The sequence below is a fragment of the Ambystoma mexicanum genome, chromosome 5p (assembly GCF_040938575.1).
Source record: "Ambystoma mexicanum isolate Mex_15411 chromosome 5p, UKY_AmexF1_1, whole genome shotgun sequence".
NCBI classification, from domain to species: Eukaryota; Metazoa; Chordata; class Amphibia; order Caudata; family Ambystomatidae; genus Ambystoma; species Ambystoma mexicanum.
Window position 1 is genome coordinate 57166755 of NC_090930.1, and position 22479 is coordinate 57189233.

At 48.0% G+C, this 22479-nt stretch overlaps 1 protein-coding gene across 1 annotated transcript in view; it reads left to right on the forward strand.

Annotated features, from left to right (window-relative positions):
- The window catches only part of TEX11 (testis expressed 11), a 3096519-nt gene that overhangs the window by 2463937 nt on the left and 610103 nt on the right, over nucleotides 1-22479 (forward strand). Inside the window, exon 23 of the mRNA XM_069612434.1 lies at nucleotides 867-937. Coding sequence (XP_069468535.1) covers nucleotides 867-937 — 71 coding nt within the window. The remainder of the gene's footprint in view (nucleotides 1-866; nucleotides 938-22479) is intronic.

Consider the following 22479-nt stretch of genomic DNA (forward strand, 5'->3'; position numbering starts at 1 on the left):
TTGGGTGTGCTCCTCTAGTGCCAGCCTATGCCCATGCAGTCTCAGAGGGTCCTATACTAGCAAGGACTACCTGGCACAGGCAGGTAGGGCAAACATGACCAATGGATAATGGTATTCAGCAATATCTTTTTCAGTTTATCACAAACTCTGCCATTGTAACCACAGGCACTTGAGAGTTCACGGGGTCTAGCAAAGATAATTTTGTGAGTCACTAGGTTGTCTGTTATCCTTTGATATATGCTGGAATTGGAGATGGATTCTGATGACTAACATGAGCATAATATGTACCAGAAATGTGTGTGCAAGGTCATATAAGAATTCAGGTGCAGTGGGACTGTACGCAATGTCTGCAGTGCTAAGTAAGAGTAGAAATATATGCTGGAATTTTGGACAATGTTTTTAAAAAAATCTAAATACTGCAAAAGAATGACTGAGGTGCAGCAAAATAATGGAAATGTAACAGTACCTTAGTTGTGGTATAGGAGTGAATATCTTTGAAAGAGTGGAAGATATCTGGGATGTCAAATATGAGCAGATGGATAGTATGTTTGTGAACAATGTTAAAGGCGTGATATAAATACTGAAAATTCATTAGTCCCAGGATGCCATAAAGTTATGCCTAATGTTGGAAATTCCGAAATAACTAAATGTTTTAAACATGCTTCTGGTTTGATTTAAACATTTGCAAATACTAGCTTGTAGACTACCTTGCTTGTAATACTGTTATTAGGTACTTGGACTTTAAGCAGTAAATTATAGCAATCTGACAGAGGGTGACAGAAAAGAAGAACGTGCATAAGAGTGTATATCTGCTCATCATTTAAAAGGATGTGATTTAAACATGCTTTATGTTTAATTCTTGACAGCATGGAATTTGGCCATCCAGTGCGATGACTGCCCCCAGACCATGAGGGATCTCTTTTTGCTCTCCTACAAGGTAACTGGCCTGTGCAAGCTGGAAAGAAGCTTCATTCACACAGCCTAATTATTTGATTATTATATATGCAATATCATTAGTTTTCATTTAGAAAAAATAGTAAAATGTAATTGTCAGCTTATTGGCACAAAAGAGGAAAAGAAAATATTTCCGGAAATAATATCAAAAATGTTGAAAAATAAGAAGTTGGTCCTAGTTGGTGTACGTGGATCAGTCATCTCATGTTTCAATGGATTGCATTCTCCCACAGATTCCTCATCTTGATAGATACCTATTTATCTCCATCTGCTCAGAAATGTTTTCAACAGGGGGCGTAGTGCCGCATGAAATTGCCGGGGATGATGACTCCCCCATATACGGCTGCACCATTCCTGGCTCAGACGTGACGTCAGGCATCTTATAAAAGTTTGCACAATGCTGCCGTACATGAGTTCCTTTTTTCCACGCACTCAGCACGCTATTCAGAACACGCTCGTTTTCATTCGATTTACTGCGTCAAAATGTCAATGCCTAAACCGTCCAGGTTCAAACGTTTCAAGGGCTGCAACTCCAAATGTTCCTCACAGACACACACATTATTTGTATGTGGTGTCTCGGAGTACGGCATGACACGGAGCAATGTGGTTCCTGCCTTTCGAATGAACCCGAAAGCGATGATGCAACACTTGGCGAAGATGGTACTCGGCAGTCCACCGTCCAAAACCTGGCAAAGTCGCTCCTGTGCTCATCAGTGTTAGGGAGAATTCTCTGTTAAGGCTAATTTCCCAAACCTAGTGAGTCCCCCAGCAGCTTTGCTGGATTTTTGGGTTTTATTTTTTTCTCCTGCTAAGAGTGAGACTCTTTTTATCCCACTCTTAGACATGATTTGAGATATCCTTTGACTTTGTGATGTGTTTTATGGGCTATGGGGTCTTGTACTCCATAGGGTTTCATGTGGTTTTTGGTAAGTGTGTTACACAGCACCCTCAGTGCAGTAACACAGGGGTGTCATAGTGACCCCCAAACATAGACTCCATACCCTGGGACTGACTACTGTCTCCCAGGGCATGTAAAGTCACCATTGACTTTACTAGTCTTAAATTGGGAACAGAACCAGTACAAACCATCATATTGTGGAAGTACTGGTAGGGGTAATTAGATTGCCCCTGGATCTGTTTTTCGAGGGGGCACTGTGCAGTCCCCCCTCGTCGAGTTTCTGGCTGGTGGCAGTGGTTACCACGCGAAATATTCCTTAAGAATATTTACTATGGGATTTTCCCATTCATTTTAAACGCACCACTTTTTGGTGCAATGTTAAAGATACCGCTGGGTTATTTATTTAATATTTATTCCCCGGTTGGGTCTTTTCACCAGGACTCGGTTTTAAAATGGTGTTTGTGTTCGCCTCTGTAACTCCAACCCAAGTTGAGCCCTTTGTTCCACTTTTTGGCGGGCTTCTACACAGAAGCCTCCAAAAGTGGTGCCACTCTGTCTGGGTATACAGGATGTGTGGGAGGGGGGTTTAGGCACCGTGGACTGAGTTGCCTCGGCAACTCAAGTCGCACTCTTGTGTGATTGGCCCAGTGGTGAGCCGCCCAGCTCACCACTTAGCATGCTTGAGTGACAGGTAGGACTGATGAATGGGGGTTTTCTGCATAAAAGCAGGGCTTTGGGGACTGGGACTTCAGACGTCGCCACAGGACCAAAGAATCCGAAGAGGGAGAAGCTGAGCTGACCTGCAACGACGACACCACCGGTGGAGCCCTGCTGAACCGACTCACCACTTCTTCCAACTACAGAGGAGATCTTCATCCCGAAGAGTCTTCTTCCTTTGACTGCTGGGGATAACCAGTTTGCCCGCCTTTTCGCCTTCCCGGATCATCTCGTGGCCGCCTTGCCTGTGCCAAGCACCCCAGCAACCGGGATACCACGTTTTACCACTACCGCGAATAAAAGGGTAGTACCTTTTAACCGGAGAACTCCGCGGCTGGTTTCTTCCCTGGCAGTGCAGCGACCTTCAGCTTTCCTCCACGTCGAGATCTCCTCTTCCTCTGGACGACGCCACGACTTGCATCCACTGCCAGGAACAACTACCCCGCTGGAGGATTCTCTCCACTTTCAAGGTACTGTGTCCGCCTGGCCTCCCTCGCAACGGTCTGTGTGGGGTGTCTCGTAAATCCTCATCTTACCACTTGGGTTGGCCCTAGGCTGGCTAATTCAACTTTTCTGAGCTGAACTAATTCCTTTTTAAACTCTCTGCAAGACTATTCAAGCCTTTTAAACTGTGTGATCTTGGGCGCATTGGTGTTCTACTCTCTCCAAGAGGGAGCCTGGCCTCTGAACTTTTTGCTCACAAGTAGACTTTGACTTTCCTGCCTTGCTGAGTGCTTCTAAAGTATTGTGTTGTGTGCTGTTCCTAATTTCTGCCTTTTCCCTCCCTTTTTCTTAACTTATTGGAGTGCCATCTTTAGTTAAGCGCTCACCTCTGTCTGGAAATAAGTGGTGTTAACTAAGACTCGTCTAATAAGGAATAAGGGATGTATATATATTAATAGTGACTGTGTTTTTGAACTTGCTTACAATAATAGTGCTAGAGTATTTCTAAGTGTGTCTTTAAATAAATAATTAAATACTTGATACCAAAGCTCTGGTCAGTGTTTGCTTGTGCTACTATATTTTGGTACCTATCTTGTATACTCTATATACTGTCTAACTCTTCTTGAGAGAAGTCTGGCTGCTCAGCCACAGACTGCTACCAATTGGGCTTACTGCCAACACCTGTAGTCTTAAGCCTTTTACAGTGGTCCCTAAGGGAACTGCACAGGTTTCTGCCTAACACTGGTGTACAGCGGTGGGATTTGTATTGAGTATACATTTTAGTGTGCTTATAGATACCTTAGTGCAACTAACCACAAAGCTTAGCACTAAAAAGTTATTTTCTAAACCTGTCAACTATGGAAAGTTATAGTCAAGAGTCCCTTGCTACAAAAACTGCTGATTGTTTAAGAGTTCTCTGTAAGCATAAGAATCTCCTGACTAAAGGCAAGAAAATTGAGCTAATTGAAAGGTTGTTAGCAAACCAAAGTCTGGATAGTGGTTCAGAGGAACCTACCACTCCAGCAAATGTAGATAACAGCAATGATATTCATATTGAACCTAGTATTGATAACCTTGAGTCAGAAGCAAAAGAGGAAGGTGAAGATGATGTAGTGGTCTCCCCTGGGCCTCTACCTGCCCGGCCAGCTGTACCTACTGGACCTTTACCAGGTCCCACACTTAGTCCTCAATGTCTGGAACTAGAGAAAATGAAACTTGAATTGGAGTTTAAGAGACTTAATACTCAAGCAGAACAAAGACACCAAGAACTGAATCAAGAACTAAGGCTCAGGGAAATGGAGCTCAAGCATGAGTTAGAGATGAAAAAATTGTCTGTGGAAAATGCTTCTCTCTCCGGATCCTCTAGGAGTTCCAGTCCCAAAAGACCCCGGATGCCTAAAGAGCTTGTGGGTATGTATGAGCCTAAGTTGGATGTGTTGGATTGGTTGAGTTTGTTTGAGTATAATCATGGGCTCCAGGATATCACAGGAAATGTGTTGCTTTCCTGGTTGTTCTCTAGGCTACCCCCTGTTGTAACTTTTGCGGTAATGGAGTTGGGGGAGGAGGATAGGAAGGATTATGAATGTGTGAAGCTAGATTTGGGAAGACCCCTTCCCAGTACCTTAAGAGGTTTAGGACCCTCAAAAAGCATGATGGTACCTCTTGGGCTACCTGGGTGCGTGAAAGTTTGAAGAACTTAGAGGGATGGATTAAGGGTTACAAGGTGAACACTTATGAGGGAATGAAGAATCTTGTGATGTTGGAGTCAATTTATGATGCCTGCTCTCCTGAGCTCAGACAGCACGTGGCTGATTCAAAGGAATTAGATTCCAGAATACTAGCTAAGGCTGCTGACTTGTGGGTTGCCAACAGGGCTACTCACAAGGACTCTGGGGTAACTCAGAAAAAGGATGAGGGGAAACAGCCAAAAAAGGACTCCAAAGAGAATTCTAATAATTCCAAACCCAAAGAGGGTCCAAAACCAAACAATAAGGGTAAGCCACAAGGGAAACTGAATCATAGTAGTATACCTTCTGGTGGTAAACCAGAAGGAGGTCGGAGCAAGCCACCATTCCAGAAAGCATTTGGTAAATGCTATGTTTATAGCTCGTCTGACCATGTGAAAGGAGATCCCAGGTGTAAGGGTAAACCTTCAGGGGTCCAGCTTGTCTCCTTAGCCTTCGCTCCAGAGGTGGAAGTACAAATGGCAAGTGGACATTTTCTGTTACTAGCTGATGAACCCATTGGAGTCTCAGCTAGTGTTTCTTTAGTGTCTCTGTGGTTGTGGGAACAACAGAATTTAGATGTATATAATTCTATCCCAGATAATACTAAAGAGTATTATAAGGACAGTGTCCAGGTGAATGGTCAGGAGACTCCTGCCATTAGGGACACTGGGGCCAACGTAACTGTGGTGGATAAATCATTTTTTCAGGCAGAGGATGTTGCTAAGGCACCCAAACGCCTCACCAAGTTAGCTGGAGGGCCTGTGCAGATGCTTCCCCAGTTACCAGTTCTCATCCAGTGTAATGACATGACTGTGAAGATACCTGTCAGCATACAAAGTGAGGTACCAGGAAGGGTTCTGTTGGGTAATGACCCGAAGACTCTTGGAGTAGTGTCACATACCCCCAGACCTCCTAGTAAAAGATTACAGGAGCTCACCAGACCTGCAAGGGAGAGAACCATGAGAGGTACTCCGCAGGAGATGATGAAGAAGGATAACACTCCTACTCCACTGGAGTTACAACTTGCTATCTCTGAACAACAAGAAGCAAAGGGGAAACCCATGTCTTCTAGGAAATAGCCAGCAGCAAGCACTCCAGTGCTTCCAACAAGGACTTCCCCTAGGTTGTCCAAAGTTACACCTGTAACTCCACCTCCAGCTGAGGCTGAGAGGGAGGTACAACCCTGTGTGGTTGAGCTAGACTCTGAAGAGGAGCTAGTGGAAGGCCAAGAACTCATTGGAGATCTGGATCCTGTTGACCATCCTGAGCTGCAGTCTTTACTGGCAGAAGGTGGACCCAACAGGGCAGACTTCAGTAAGGGACAGAGAGAATGTCCAACTCTGGAAGGTCTTCGCCAACAGGCAGCTTCTCGGGCTGATGGGCAAGAGCCTGGGAAGTATAGGTTGCACTGGGAAGATGGCCTCTTCTACAGTGAACCGACTGAGTCTGCACCTGGAGACTACAAGATGCTTGTAGTACCTCAAGAAAACAGACCACAGTTCTTACAACTGGCCCATGAGATTCCTTTGGCTGGTCACTTGAGTTTCAAGAAGACCAAGGAAAGGCTCTCACTCTACTTTTATTGGCCAAAAATGGGGGCTGAGGTCGATAAGTTTTACAAGAGCTGCCACACCTGCCAAACGTCTGGTAAGGTTGGTTCCAAGAATGTGGCACCTTTAGTGCCTCTCTCAGTTGTGGGAGTCCCATTTGAGAGGGTAGGGATTGACATTGTTGGTCCCCTTGATCCCCCAACCTCCGCAGGCAACAGGTTTATCCTTGTTGTAGTAGGCCATGCTACTAGGTACCCCGAGGCAATTCCTATGAGGACTGTTACAGCTCAGGCTGTGGCTAAGGCCCTCCTTGGTATTTTTTACCAGGGTTGGGTTTCCTAAGGAAGTAATTTCTGACAGGGAGTCAAATTTTATGTCCCACTACATGAAAGGCATGTGGAAAACCTGTGGAGTTACTTACAAGTTCTCTACCGCCTACCACCCTCAGACAAACGGGTTGGTAGAAAGGTTCAACAGAGCCATGAAGAACATGATAGGTGCTTTAGAAGATCCCCTTAAAAGAAGGTGGGACCTCCTATTGCCATGCCTTCCCTTTGCTTATAGAGAAGTCCCTCAGGAGGGAGTAGGTTATTCTCCCTTTGAACTTCTTTATGGCCATCCAGTCAGAGGTCCATTGGCCCTGATTAAGGAGGGGTTGGAGAGTGTTCCTTCCCCCAAGCCAGTCAGAGTGACTGACTATGTGATAGGTCTCCAGAGGAGAATGTCACACATGATGGCAGAAGCTAGTGATAACCTGAAAGCTGGGCAAACTTTGGCCAAACATTGGCATGACCAAAAGGCTAGCATGGTTGAGTTCACTCAAGACCAGCTAGTTCTAATTATGATCCCCACAAGGCAGAGGGTCTTGCAAGATAAATGGATGGGACCCTTCAAGTATGTGAGTAAACTTGGAGAGGTGAACTATCTGGTGGACTTGGGCAATCGCAACGAGGCTCCCAGAGTCTTCCACACCAACCGACTAAAGGCGTATGTCTCCAGGCCTGAAGTAGAAGCCTTGCTTCTAGCTTCAACAGAAGAGGAGGAAGAGGGTGAAGCTCTCCCTGATCTCCTCAGAGGCTTACCCTTGGATGAAAAGAGTGAAGGAGTAAATCTCTCTTCAAACCTGACACCTGAGCAACAAGAAGAGTGCAAATCTATGTTAAATCAGTTTGCCTCCTTGTTCTCACTTTCACCAGGCTTGACCCCTTGGGGCCAGCATGATATACTCACTGGTGACTGTCTGCCAGTGAAAAGCAGAGGATATAGAATGTCAGAAAATGTAAGGACTCACATCAAAGGGGAGGTAAAGAAGATGCTTGATCTCGGGGTAATAGTGCCCTCTACTAGTCCATGGTCTAGCCCAGTTGTGTTAGTACCAAAGGCAGGATCCAAAGAATTGAGATTCTGTGTGGATTATAGAGCTCTTAATGCAGTCACCAAGACTGATGCCCACCCTTTGCCAAGGAAGGATGAGTTGGTGGATAGACTTGGGTCAGCTAAGTTCCTCAGCACATTTGACCTTACGTCAGGCAAATAGCCCTGACAGACCATGCCAAGGAGAAAACTGCATTTTCTACCCCAGTTGGCTTATACCAATTTAAGGTTATGCCGTTTGGACTGAAAAATGCACCTGCAACATTCCAAAGGATGGTAAATCAAGTTCTGGCTGGGATGGAGGACTTCTGCATAGCATACTTGGATGACATTGCAGTATTCGGCCAATCCTGGGAAGAGCATGTTAACCACCTGGGACATGTTTTGCAGGCTCTGGGACAGGCCAATCTGACCATAAAGGCAAGTAAATGCCAGATTGGTCAGAGTAAGGTGGTCTACCTTGGGCATGAGGTAGGAGGTGGAGAGATAAGGCCTTTGCTCAGCAAGATTAGAGCTGTGCAAAATTGGACAACACCTACTACTCAAACCCAGGTGAGAGCCTTCCTAGGCCTCACTGGGTATTACAGGAATTTCATTGAGAACTATGGGACCATAGCTTCTCCACTAAATGTAATCTCCTCTCCAAAATTCCCTAAGAAGGTCAAATGGAATGAGGAGTGCAATCAGGCCTTTGAAAACCTGAAGAAAGCTCTATGCCAAGCACCAGTATTGAGAGCTCCTGACTACCACTAAACTTTCATTGTGCAGACAGATGCTTCTAATGTAGGTATAGGTGCAGTCCTTAGCCAACTGGATGAGAAAGGTAGGAACACCTCATTTGCTTCATCAGCAGAAAGCTGAAGGATCCTGAGTCAAGGTGGGCAACAATTGAAAGAGAATGTTTTGCTATTGTGTGGGCACTGAAAACGTTTAGGCCATACTTGTATGGTTCTACTTTTGTCATTCAGACTGACCACCAACCCTTGAGATGGTAGATGCAAATGAAGGGGGAAAACCCAAAACTACTGAGATGGTCAATCTGCCTGAAAGGGTTTGATTTCACAATTGAGCACAGGTCAGGGTGTCACCACCAAAATGCTGATGGTCTCTCTAGGATGTATGTCATCGACTAGAGTATGAGATTCATCCAGGAATGGATTAAATCCTCCTGTCCCTTAGTCTGGGGGGGGCGAGTGTTAGGGAGAATTCTCTGTTAAGGCTAATTTCCCTAACCTAGTAAGTCCCCCAGCAGCTTTGCTGGATTTTCGGGGTTTATTTATTTCTCCTGCTAAGAGTGAGACTCTTTTTCTCCCACTCATATGATTTGAGATATCCTTTGACTTTGTGATGTGTTTTATGGGCTATGGGGTCTTGTACTCCATAGGGTTTCATGTGGTTTTTGGTAAGTGTTTTACACAGCACCCTCAGTCATAGTGACCCCGAAAATAGACTCCATACCCTGGGACTGACTACTGTCTCCCAGGGCATGTAAAGTCACCATTGACTTTACTAGTCTTAAATTGGGAACAGAACCAGTACAAACCATCATATTGTGGAAGTACTGGTAGGGGTAATTGGATTGCCTCTGGATCTGTTTTTCGAGGGGCCACTCTGCAGTCCCCCCTCGTTGAGTTTCTGGCTGGTGGCAGTGGTTACCACGCAAAATATTCCTTATATTCCTTAAGAATATCTACTATGGGATTTTCCCATTCATTTTAAACGCACCACTTTTTGGTGCAATGTTAAAGATACCGTCGGGTTATTTATTTAATATTTATTCCCTGGTTGGGTCTTTTCGCCAGGACTCGGTTTTAAAATGGCGTTTGTGTTCGCCTCTGTAACTCCAACCCAAGTCGAGCCCTTTGTTCCACTTTTTGGCGGGCTTCTACACAGAAGCTTCCAAAAGTGGTGCCACTCTGTCTGGGTATACAGGATGTGTGGGAGGGGGGTTTAGGCACCCTGGACTGAGTTGCCTCGGCAACTCAAGTCGCACTCTTGTGTGATTGGCCCAGTGGTGAGCCGCCCGGCTCACCACTTAGCATGTTTGAGTGACAGCTAGGACTGATGAATGGGGGTTTTTTGCATGAAAGCAGGGCTTTGGGGACTGGGACTTCAGATGTCGCCAGGACCAAAGAATTCAAAGAGAGAGAAGCTGAGCTGACCTGCAACGACGACACCACCGGTGGAGCCCTGCTGAACCGACTCACTACTTCTTCCAACGACAGAGGAGATCTTCATCCCGAAGAGTCTTCTTCCTTTGACTGGTGGGGATAACCAGTTTGCCCGCCGTTTCGCCTTCCCGGATCATCTCGTGGCCGCCTTGCCTTTGCCAAGCACCCCGGCAACCGGGATACCACGTTTTACCACTACCACGAATAAAAGGGTAGTACCTTTTAACCGGAGAACTCCGCGGCTGGTTTCTTCCCTGGCAGTGCAACGACCTTCAGCTTTCCTCCACTTCGAGATCTCCTCTTCCCCTGGACGACGCCGCAACTTGCATCCACTGCCAGGAACAACTGCCCCCGCTGGAGGATTCTCTCCACTTTTAAGGTACTGTGTCCGCCTGGCCTCCCTCGCAACGGTCTGTGTGGGGTGTCTCGTAAATCCTCATTTTACCACTTGGGTTGGCCCTAGGCTGGCTAACTCAACTTTTCTGAGCTGAACTAATTCCTTTTTAAGCTCTCTGCAAGACTATTCAAGCCTTTTAAACTCTGTGATCTTGGGCGCATTGGTGTTCTACTCTCTCCAAGAGGAAGCCTGGCCTCTGAACCTTTTGCTCACAAGTAGACTTTGACTTTCCTGCCTTGCTGAGTGCTTCTAAAGTATTGTGTTGTGTGCTGTTTCCTAATTTCTGCCTTTTCCCTCCCTTTTTCTTAACTTATTGGAGTGCCATCTTTAGTTAAGCGCTCACCTCTGTCTGGAAATAAGTGGTGTTAACTAAGACTCGTCTAATAAGGAATAAGGGATGTATATATATTAATAGTGACTGTGTTTTTGCACTTGCTTACAATAATAGTGCTAGCGTATTTCTAAGTGTGTCTTTAAATAAATAATTATATACTTGATACCAAAGCTCTGGTCAGTGTTTGCTTGTGCTACTGTATTTTGGTACCTATCTTGTATACTCTATATACTGTCTAACTCTTCTTGAGAGAGAGCAGTCTGGTGCTCAGCCACAGCTACCAGGTAAATCTGGGTGGTACAGACTGTTACCAATTGGGTTTACTGCCAACACCTGTAGTCTTAAGCCTTTTGCAGTGGTCCCCAAGGTAACTGCACAGGTTTCTGCCTAACAATCAGAGCATAACACTGAGGATCTGACGCCTGAAAAACATTGTGAGGGCCGTCATCATAAAAAGTTGAAGAAACGCTCCCACTATCAGAGCGAATCGCAGCACTCCTCGTCATCGCACAAGAAAAAGCACTGACGCGATTCTGACTCGTCAGATGATAAGGGTAAGTCATACCCTGCAAAGGGTGCATTTAGGAAGGAGTGGGAGGATTTTAAATGCAAAATGCTTAAGGTATTTAAGAAGGCCTCGCATGTTACGGCTTCTGCCAGGTCCCTGCTGGCCGATCCGGCTGCAACTGTGCCTGGTCCATCCAGGACAAAGGATGCCAGGAAAGGTTGCATGCCTTCGAGTGAGACCCTGCTGGGAAAAGCTCTCCCTGCGCTGAAGCCATCCATAACGCCCTCGCGCCAAGAGGCTCCTCGAGCAGCCCTGTAAGATCAGATCTTCGTACCGAACACTCTTTCAGTGTTTTCCGATTCAATTTGGTCGATATAAGACAAGGACGGCGACCCGATTCCATTCTGACTAGCACTATTGGAGGGTGCGGCCCTGGATCCATTTGCCCGATTTTATTGTGGACCAGGTAAGGTTGTTTCAGCTCGCTGAGGGCCTTCATGATGCCAGTGGACTGGACAAATCCCTGGATGTAGAGCTCCAGCAGCTCAACCCTTACGCACACCCAAACTCGCATTACCAGAAGGTGGTCGAGAAGTTTTTCACGGATTTGGGGCTCAGTGCTCTGTCGAAGCCGGTGTTGCATTACGACCTGACTGAGATTCTTGACAGGGGCCGCAAACTGAATGGTCTTTGCCTTTCAAAGCGGCACTAGCCGATCCGGTTCACACATTGTGGCAGCACCCGTATTTGACGCCGGCAGTTAACACAGAGTTCACCAAGAAATACAAGCGAGAGGAGGCCTGCCATTTCTGACGTGCCACCCGAACCCGGAGGGGTTAGTGGTACAGGCTGCAACCATCACATCAAGGCCCTCGATATCGACAACGAGCCTTCCAACAAACAGTCGAAGAAGGTCGATACCGTGGCAAAAAAGGTCTTCATCTCATGGAGGATGGCCTTCAACGCAGCAAATGCCTCTTGTTTCTTCTCCAAGTTCTCACACATTCTCTGGAGTACTGGGGCAGAGGCAGCTAACCAGCTACCAGAAGGTGAGGTGAAAGCTGGTTTCCTCGCCATAGCAGTCGATGGAAAGGAGATGGCCTGCCAGGTGCTCAACGCAGGTTCAGATGCAGCTGACTGCATGGGTCGGGCTATAGGTACATATACAATATTACGCAGGCCGGCGCATTTGAGGGGGTTAGGGATTTCTCTGAATGTCCAAGCAAAATTGCTTGACATGGCCTTCGATGGGGAGCATCTTTTTTGCCCCAAAGGACAAGTCCATGAAGAAATGTAAGGACTGGAAGCTTACCACCAAGCAGCAAGAACCACCACGCCAACCCTATTCTTTCAGTGCCAGAGGAAGGGGGTACAGGAGGTACTCTGATTTTCCTTGAAGGGCACAACAGCAAGCCAAACAGGGACAGTACAGATTCCTGCAGCCAGGTAGAGGCAGGGGCAGAGCAAGGCAGTGGGCAGGCTGTGGTCATATCGACTTCCTCAGCACCTCTGAAACCTCTTTGAGGTCTTCAGTTATATTTCGCCATTTGCAGGGTTAACCTCAGGATCCTTGGACAAAGAGTGAAAAGTGACTTCTGATGCCTGTATCCTCCAACTGATCGAGTGTGGCTACTGTCTCCCATTTGAGAGAAGACCCCCAGACAAACCTACCCCCCGCTTTTTGTCAAACAAAGCAAGAGCTGCAGGAAGAGCTGCAGGCCTTCTTCTGAAGTGAGCAATGGAGGCAGTCCCAGCCCACAAGGTAGGTTTGGGCTGGTACTTCCGGAACTTCGTGGTTCCAAAGACGGGGGAGGACTCCGGCCCATCCTGGACCTGAGATACTTGAACAAGTATCTGAGGAAAGACAAATTCAGGATGGTGACGTTGAGGGAAATTCTCCAGGCTCTACATCTCCAAGACTGGCTAGGGATTGGCTTGGCAGATGCTCTGAGCAGGCAGAGCAGGGTTTCACATGGGTGGGAAGTGTGCCAGGAAGACCTAGAGGAGATCTTCCCCCTCTCGGGAATACCCAGTGAACAGTGCGCTAGGAGACACATTTCTAGTGGACTGGACATTCCCCTCCACTATGCCTTCCCTCTGATTTCTGTCATCCGTGGTTTCTCAGGAGGTTGAGGGGGTCTCGAGCAACCCAGATCCTGGTCACCCCGGATAGGGCGAGGAGGACGTATTACTCGGACCTTCAGGACTTGACCATCTGTCCACCTCCCCGGTTGCCTAGTCGCCTGGATCTCTTTGCCGAGTCTGAAGGTCGGGTGCTCCACCCGAACCCGGAATCCCTCAACTTACATGCGTGGCTCTTGAGAGGATGAGATATGATGACTGGGATCTCTCTGGGAAGGTATTCGAGGTGCTGCTGGCTGCACGCAGACCGCCAACAGGATCGATGTATGCGTGCAGATGGAGAATATTTGGGGCATGACAGGGAACACGAGATTGCCCCTATCTCTTGCCCCACCACTTCGGTGATGGAGTTCCTTCTGTCACTGGCCTCTTCAGGGATTCAGATCTCCACAGTCAAAGGATACTTGGCGGCTTTGCCTGTGTTGAAAAGGTTTCCGGATCAAGGGCCCTTCTTCACAGTCCCTGTTATGGCCCAATTTCTGAAGGTTTTTGTGAATATGTTTCTACCTACTCCTTTTGTGGATCCTGACTGGGACCTTAATTTGTTCTTCACATTCCTTATGGCGGCTCCGTTTGAGTCTTTACATTCTTGATCTTTTCAGTTACTTACTTTGAAAATTGCTTTCCTGGTGGTCATCACTTCAGGCAGGCCCTATCTTGTAAGCCACCTTTACTATGCTTCTTTCGGGAGAAGGTTTCTCTAAACATTCTATCAGCTGCACCTCCTCAAAGGTATCCTTCCCTTCCTCTCCTTCCCCCAGAAGCTCACTGTCTCCAGAGCTCTGGTTCTCTCTAGGCTGGACTATTGCAACTGCCTCTTTCTAAATCTTCCCGCTTCTACTATCCGCCCTCTGCAACTCATCCCAAACAGGACTGTGAGACTTGTCCCAGTGATCAGGATTTTGTTTGAGCATCACGTTGGATATACCATCAGGTCCCGGGGCTCCGGAAGTCTTTGACTTCTTCCTCAAAGCCACAAGGTCCTCCTGATAGTATGGCAGCGTACAGGTGGCTGATTTCTTTTCGGGTCTATCTTTAGATGCTAACTCAGAAAACAAGGCTATAAGAAACCCTACCCATGCTTCCTCTGGGACCCCATTTACTTGCAACAGTTTTCCATCTTTACCAGGAGTTTTAATTATTGGCCAGATTTCCGACTTCCTTGTGCTGATTACTGACCAAATAAGGTGACAGTAAGGGAACGCAGTTAACAAATTTCCTACTGCACCTCCTCAGAGGTACTCTGCCTTTCCTCTCCTTCCCCTAGAAGCTCATGGTATCCCAAGCTCTGGTTCTCTCTAGCTTGGACTATTGTAACAGCCTCTTTCTAAATCTACCTGCCTCTACTCTCCACCCTCTGCAACTAATCCAGAACAGGACTGCGAGAGTTGTGATTGGCCTCAAGCCCTGGGATCATAATCTGTCCATTGGCTCCCAATGGATTCAAGGATTAAATTCAAAACACTCTGCATTGTCCACAAGGCTTTCTGGGGCCTGGGTCCAAAATACCTTCAGCTATCCCTCCGCAAATACCTCCCCTCACGAGGTCTCCGCTCCTCTACCTCCAACTCCCTCAGGGTCAGTCGTTTTTCAAAGAAACGAGCTGGGGGTAGATCTCTGTCTTCGGCTGGGGCCTCACTCTGTAACAGCCTCCCTACCACTCTAAAACTTGAGGAGAACCATCTCCGGTTCTGGAAGCACCTCAAGACCATCCTCTTTTCTTCTGCCTTCGCTCCCCTTGTCCCCTGCTGATCTGTTCTCTCTTGGCACCATGCACCTGGCCACCCTCTGTCCTCCAGGCCCAGGTACTGCCTCGGGGCCACCCCTTGCACTGGGGTCTGTATCTGTACCCATACAGGCCCCCTTTTATTCCTGCACTTATCAGATCTACCCTGTCTGCTGCCTTAAACCTAGCACTTGCAAATTGCTAGCTGCACTACCACTGTTTGTTGCCTTTATTATTTATTTATTGTTATTTATCTGTTTCTCCTCTGCTTCGCACTTTCCACTTCTCCCCCTTCCATGCACTTTTCCCCTCCCCCTCTCACATGCACGTGCACGTTCTCAATGTCACTGGGCCTAGTAAGATCGCTGTTTTGTTCTCCCCTCCCTTGCCTTGTCGCGCTCTGAAACACTTGTGACGAGCACAATAGAAATAAAATATCAATATCAATATCAACAATAGCCAACACCAAGGGTGCCGAAGAGGACCTGTAAATTGTTGAATAGGAGACACTCAATTCTATCACATCCGATTTTAGCATCTTCAGCCTAGAGCCATTGTTCGCTTCGGCCACCGCTATACATGTTTTCTGTTCTTTCCTTTGGCACTTCGTTGTCCATAGCATCTTCAACAGATTATGGTCACTTGCCTTAGTTGGAAATACTTCCAATGCAACAGTAATGTCTAACAAGTTTCTGGAAAAAAAGATAAAGTCAATGACTGAAGATTGTAGGCCACGCATACAGGTAGGGTGGCAGATCTTTTCTTTTTCAAAGTAACCATTTAGCATATAGAGCTCGTAGGAGTCCATTAAATCATTCCACAGGCGGCCACTTTGGGTCAGTAGATTTCTAACTGTTCCAGTTAGAATTCTACTTCCCTTTACGTAATTTACGTTTAGGTCGCCGCATATGATTATTGATGAGTTCTCCAAGTTGTAAGCTTCGTCAATCGCCCTTGTGACCTCGTCAATGATCTCCTCACAATTTGTTCTTGCAGGGTTCCAATAGATGTTAATTAGTACCAGGTGATTAACGCAACACTTAGTCCGTAATGCATGATCGTGTCTTAAAGAATGTGTGGTTTGCTGCACATATGACCCCCAATTTGTAAAGCTCACCACTTTATTCCCTGACTTTAGTCAGGAGGCCCGCAGTGTGTCGCCCACTACCTGTATGAATTGCCAGGTTCAAAATGACATAAACCCATCCATGAATGGTTGGGATCTTAACCAAACCTCCTGGAAACAAATAAAGTCTGACTGACACTTCCCACATTGTCTCTCCCCTTGAGAACAAGTGGGAGAAACCTTGAATATTCCAGGAGGCTAGTGACAAGGACTTCCCCATTGGCCTATGGGCATTGAGCTATTCATTGTCATCAGTTGTCAATGCGGCTGCTAGCCAGGACCAAGATTCATGTTCTGTCAAATCTGATGGGTTCTGCAGATTTGTTTTGGGGTTCCTGTCAGTGGTTATTCTACTTTGTTGGTAAATCGTCCATGTTAAATTCAACCGTTTGGTTGGGTTCAAAGCTCCCTCAAGAGCCGGATCTTGCGGGCCTCTTAGAAATTGCGTAAACCCCCCACCCGTCCCCATGTCGGCACCAATCCTTGCGTTTGGGGGCCGTTTACAGGATAGTTGAGTTTTCACTAGATTCCTTGTTACGCTTTGGCCCAAAAAATGTGGTTGAACGTTTATGACTTTGCTTTCATCTTCATGGTTGTACACATCAGTTAGGTCAAATCATAATAATAGGAAACTGGAGGCTCATTCCAACAATAGACTTTTTACCACTACTGAATGAAGGTGAAGGTAGACCAGGTCCATATGATCCTCTGGAATAAATTCAATTATCAGAAAGTCATCAGTGTTAATGTGCCGCAAAGTGGGCACACAATGGCACAGTTCTAAAAGGTTGTATCTATTCAAGATACATTTGTCGACTTTGTCCACCAATCTTTCCAACCTAACACATCTGGTGTAATCTCGACCAGCTAGTTTTGCCATGATATTATTCGAAGCTTGAGATCTTAAGAATCTTGTACCTGGTGAACACTTAGAGCTGTAGGCGCTGCAGAAGGCCAACTGTTGAAATATTTAGTAAGAAGTCCTTGTTGTCATCTCTAAGACAGTTTGCTTAAGCTCTTCCACCTGTGGGAGCTTAAAACCAGAAGGGCACCTAGATGGAATTTGTCCTGTGAATGGGAGCAGATGTTTCCTCAAGAAGCTCCTAGAGTCCTTTGCTTTTACCATCGGTATTGCTTTAGAGCGATTGGGTGCACCATTCTGTTGAGCGCCAGCGATTTATGTTTTCAGGAAATAGCAAGTACATTTTGCCGTAGATGATTTTGTGATTGAAGTTCTACTGGGCTCCCTGTCCCCCTCTGCTCGAGACTGTGAGGGATATTTTTCTTGGTGGTGACAGCCAACCCCTTTTGCCCCTAGCGGGAATGTCCTAGGGACCAGATCAGCACAAATTTTGGTGCCCTCTTCTGGTTGTGGTTGTTTTGCTGTACTTTGGGCAGCGGGGAACCCACCACTATTAATCAGTGGTGTGGCTCTTCTGATGCTCTAAGATTCCTAGGTGAGGGTGATTTAACCTGGTCTCTAGTGATCGACGCAGAAGCTTCACCACCGCCACCCTGGTGGTTTCCTGCTAGAATATGGCCCTCTATGAAGATTATCTTGTGAGAACCATTGCCAACAGCATTGTGTGGCCCTTTAAGGTATCGGGTATTGCTTCGTAGAGGTTCATAAAAGGAGCCATTGCAATGGTTACCGCTGACATCTGGGCTAACGGGTCCACAGATCGCTTATAGCCTTTTTCTTGAGGCGTTGAAGGCCCTAAGCTCGAATTAGTGGCAGGCCTATCCTTTTCCACAGAAATAGCTGATTCTCTAGCAGTTTTTTCCCTTTGGGCTGGGCTGTTGGGCCCCAATATTGGTCCCCCAGCTAAGCCTAGAGGTCAGAGGCATCTCCCCCAGTGAGCAGAGGTCCCCCCTGGGAATACAGTTCAGTGGGAAAGCTGACTGTACAACTTAAAGAGACATCATTAGAAGTATGCAATTTTATCAGTCTTAACTAACATCTAGGCTCTCTATGCTTTCTTTCAAAGCTTCAATGTCTTGACGTGTCGCACTGTTAGGATCAAATATAGTTTGAAAATGTGTAGATTCCTTATGTGAGATTAGGTTCGTAGGCTTCACTTTCTCTAAAGGTACGGCCACTTGATGTGGAGGAGTGTCAGGCTCTAGGTTGGCCCGTTCACTTTTTTGAGCGGGTGCTCAGCTCCATAAGGCCAGGTCCTCCAAGGGCACACCGGCAGCAGATGGAACTTGGGCCACTGGTACCTCCCCTCCTTCCAGTAGCTCTCCATCCGTTAACTCTGAAACAGCAGTTCGGTAATCAGTGAAAGTTCCCACTGTTTCTTTGCCATAAGGGCTGGTGCAGTTGACAACTTGCAGATCACCGAATCCAAGTGCACCCGTTTTTTCAGCCAGGCACCTGTCCACTTCCACCTCACTGACAGTGAACTAAGTAATAAGGTATCTGAGTTCTTTCAGCGATCTGACTAGGGATGATCTTTTGGGTCTTCAACTCCGTAAAAGAGGCTATCTCCATTGGTTGACAGTAGACCTGATCGACCTACTCCCGAGTCGAATCAAGTACCCTGTGGTTGGTAGCTGAACTGGCCCTCTGGATCGGACTGCCAGCTAAAGGGGGCTCCACGAGGGGAAAACCCTTAAAGTCCCTGGGCATTGTTTCAGCACTTCCCGGGACTAGTGTCGACCCTTGGCGCGGCAAGTCCCAAGCCTTTTCCAGCATATCAAGTCAGTATGGGTAATAAGAGGAGGAGTCGGGACGATTTTCTCAATGACCTCATAGGAAGACTGCCATGGTTGTATTCTTATCAGCTAGTTGTCGCATAAGGCCCCCCAGCCTCAGAGACCAACTCGCCCCCTTCATACCCATACCGTGCAACAATTTGTTCAGTAGCTTGGACGTCTCTCTGGTCGCAAGGCAAGTTTAGAGGGTTTAAGGATGGCTCTATGCCCTTTGGGGCTGGATGAGGGCCCCCACGAGAGTCCAGCAGAACAGTTTTTATGGGGGACGCCTGATCCACTGATTGAGTCCTTTGGGGGAATAGATCTGATTTAGAAACTTCCAGGCTTTCCCCCTCCACTGGTGGCAGCGCTAGTGGCAGGAGCAGCAACAATGAAACTCGGTCACATAAATGTCTCTTACCCGGTTCCTCGATCACCGGGCTAACATCTCTGCTAAACTCAGGTTCCAAGATGGGTTGAACGGAATCCATTTTGCAGGCACTTCTGAGGCTACGGGCTCTATCAAAGACCTCCTTTAATCCGGCGCCATCGCTCTTTGGCAATTTCCTTACTGCTTTCGAACAGGAGCTGGCGCCATCCGAGTCTCATCTACTCGGCCTCAGTCGGCTGACTGGTGAGTGACTGGACTTGATGCCGGACTTCACGCCACAGGGGAGGATATATCATTTTCTCAAAGCAACAGTGCATCAGGCAATGTAACAGAGCAGTTAAGACAGAGGTCGGGTCCTAGTTTTGGAACTCTCCTCTGCTAAACTCTGTTTGGTAGCTTTATAGGCCACAGGTAGATAGGGTTGAACCCACGCCCCTGGAAAAGTTGAGAGAAACGGTCCTGGTTACCTCGCGTTTCTACTGTTTGTGAAAGCTTGTATAAATGAGTTCCCACGCTAGTTGCAATGTTTTACAGTGATATTTTCATTGTTGTGTAGACACATAGGGCCCCATTACGGATGTTGGGGTAAGGCAACATTGGCGCCGGTAGTGCTACCGGTACCGTTGTTACCTCGCCGCAACATTCCCAGTATGCTCACGGGTGCCGCTCTGGAACGCCTGGTCAGACCAGCCGTGCAGAGCGGCACCCGCAAGCAGTACCGGGTGGCAGCAACGGCCCCGTTATTAACAGGACCGTTGTTGCCATCCTTCCCATTCCCATTGAGTCCTATGAGAATGGGGACTTACCGTGTCCAGGTCCCGCGAAAGGGAATTACCGGGCCCTCCAAGGTTGGAATGGCCCGGTAAGTCCCCTTTTGCGGGACCCGAGTTTGGAGGTAGCCATGCATGGCTACCTCCAAACTCGTAATGAGGCCCATAGTCTCATGGTGGTCAGCCAACAGTTGTTTCAACCTCGAGGGGTCTTTATCAAGGGTGATATTTAAAAAATACAGCAGTTCGCACATGTTCAGCAGTTGGTTTGCATATACAGCATTAGTGAAGTAAGTGACATACTCCTACGTCCCGTCCCCTTTCCTCCATACTAATGGGACATCACTCCGTCCTGTGGGACGGGACCGGAGCACTTTGTAAAAAGCATCCAAAACATTTTTTTTTCTTAAATGTGTCCTTCCTCTCTTTCTGCGCGGGGCCCGGCACGCGGCCGTAACTCCGCCCACCTTGGCTCCGCCCCTCGCATCGCCCATCAGTCCTTTTCTCCGCTCGTTCGGGACTGGACGCACTTGCATCCTCAGAAGATTTTCTTCCCTTTTTCCTCTCTGGCTCTCGCTAGCGATCGTGTACTAGTCTGTCTATGTCGTTCAAACTAGACTTTCCAGATTGTTCATCGTGTCACCGTCGTTTCGCGAGGGCAGATCCCCATCCTCTTTGTTTAGAGTGCTTGTGTCCGGATCACTGTTGGGACTCCTGTTTTTACTGTGACTCCCTTTCGGTCCGGGCACTTCAACGTCGGTTGGAGCGGTGGGAGGTGGTGTTCCGACGAACTCCTTCACATTTTCAGGCGTTCATCGACGAGAAGAAAAAACACCCAGTAAGTTCTTTACTTTTCAGAGCACCCCGGCCAGGGATACCTTTCCGGGTTCCTCTTGGGCCGGGAGGGGCGTTGATCGCTCTGCCACCGGGGTTCGCCCTGAGGTGCCTGTTGCACCTAATAATTGTACCAGAGTTTTCTCTGAGGGTCTCCATAAGGGGCCTGTGGATACCGGAGCAGGCTCCGAGGCCCCTCCTGTGGGGGCTGTTTGTAGACCCAGTTCTACTGAGTCGTGGGGTATCGGAGCTCGCGCTGAGGCCTCTCTGTCGGCTTCCCTCAAAAATAAGACCGGGGTGGTCCCCGAGGCCTTGGGTGGGCTTACTGTTACCGAACGGATGTTCGAGGCCCGCGCAGATAATGTTGTTACCGGGCCTGGGTCCGAGGTCCCTCGTCCAGAGGCTAAAGCTACCAACAGTTCTGAGAGGCCTGACAAGGCTTTGTCGGTGAAAGCTGTGTCTCACCGTTCCCGCTCTTGCAGCGACACCAGACCTGTTGAGTGGGCAAAGAAGCAAAGTTCTTCTTTTACCGGCAGTGCCGAGGTCCTTCCTTCGAAGGCTAATTTGATGGTTGGTATGTCACAAAAACATTCCAGGTCTCACAGTACCGGCTCGGCCGAGGTCCCTTATGTTAAGGCTAAAGTTAAGACCCCTGATCCATCGACGTGGGGCCCTGCCTCACTTCCACACGTGCCGCAGTTCCCCTCAGATGAGGACAAAATGGCGCCCGTTCCCGCTACGACCGCAGTGGCTATTTTGGGTGCTACCCCTACAACTACGCCATCGGCCTCAGGTGTAGGGCTTGGTCCCTTGGGTGAACATAGAGTCCCTTGTGCGCATCCTTATCGGCCAGTTTATGACTGGAAAGCTTGGATGCCTCTTCCGCACAATGTTTTGTTGCCTGCAGGGTCGGCACCGTTGATTTATGTGGATACGTCGGTGGAGGGGCCAGTGTGACACCCTTCCCCATTACGTCCCTGGATTTGTCCACCTCATGAGATGCCTCCTCAGGTTCCGAAACAGTCTCCGGAGGACGCTTTTTTCGGTAAATTTCAAACGCTTATGCGTACCGACCCCATGAGCAAGTATTTCAAAGGGCTTTTTAGGGAGATATGTCCTCCCGTGCCTCAGGCTCCACCTGTTCCTCCGGTGATTCCGCCGGCGCCTCCCTTGCCTACGGTGCCTTCCCCGACTCTTCCGCCTTTACCCCCATTGCCCCCTGTGGACAAGGCAGCGCCTGACATGGTTAAGCAGGATCCTGATCTGTCGGATGACGCGCAAGACGATCAGGACAGCGAGGACCTTCCCCGCTCTATCAGAGCTTTTCATGACCGGGTACTGGACATGATGAACTTCTTAGATGTTCCAGTGCCCGAGGCACCCGCTCCGCAGGAGGGCGTGCTTTCTGGGGCGTTCACCCTGTCTCCCTTGGAGCGTACCGGCCTGTTCTTGCAGAAGGACGTTCTGGCTGAGGTCTGCAGAGTCTGGGAAAAGCCACACTCTGGACTTTTTGTCAATAAGAAAATTGACGCGAGATACAGGCTGCATTCTTCGGAAGAGGTGGCCCTGTCGTCTTGTCCGCCCCCTCCTCCACAGTAGTGGCTGCGGCCACTTTGCAGTCCAGGCCTGCAGCATCCTCTTCCACGATGGCTAGTCAGGTTCCGGGAAAGGAGGACAAGCTCCTCGGCTCCCTCGGGAGGAAAATCTTTGCCAACTGGA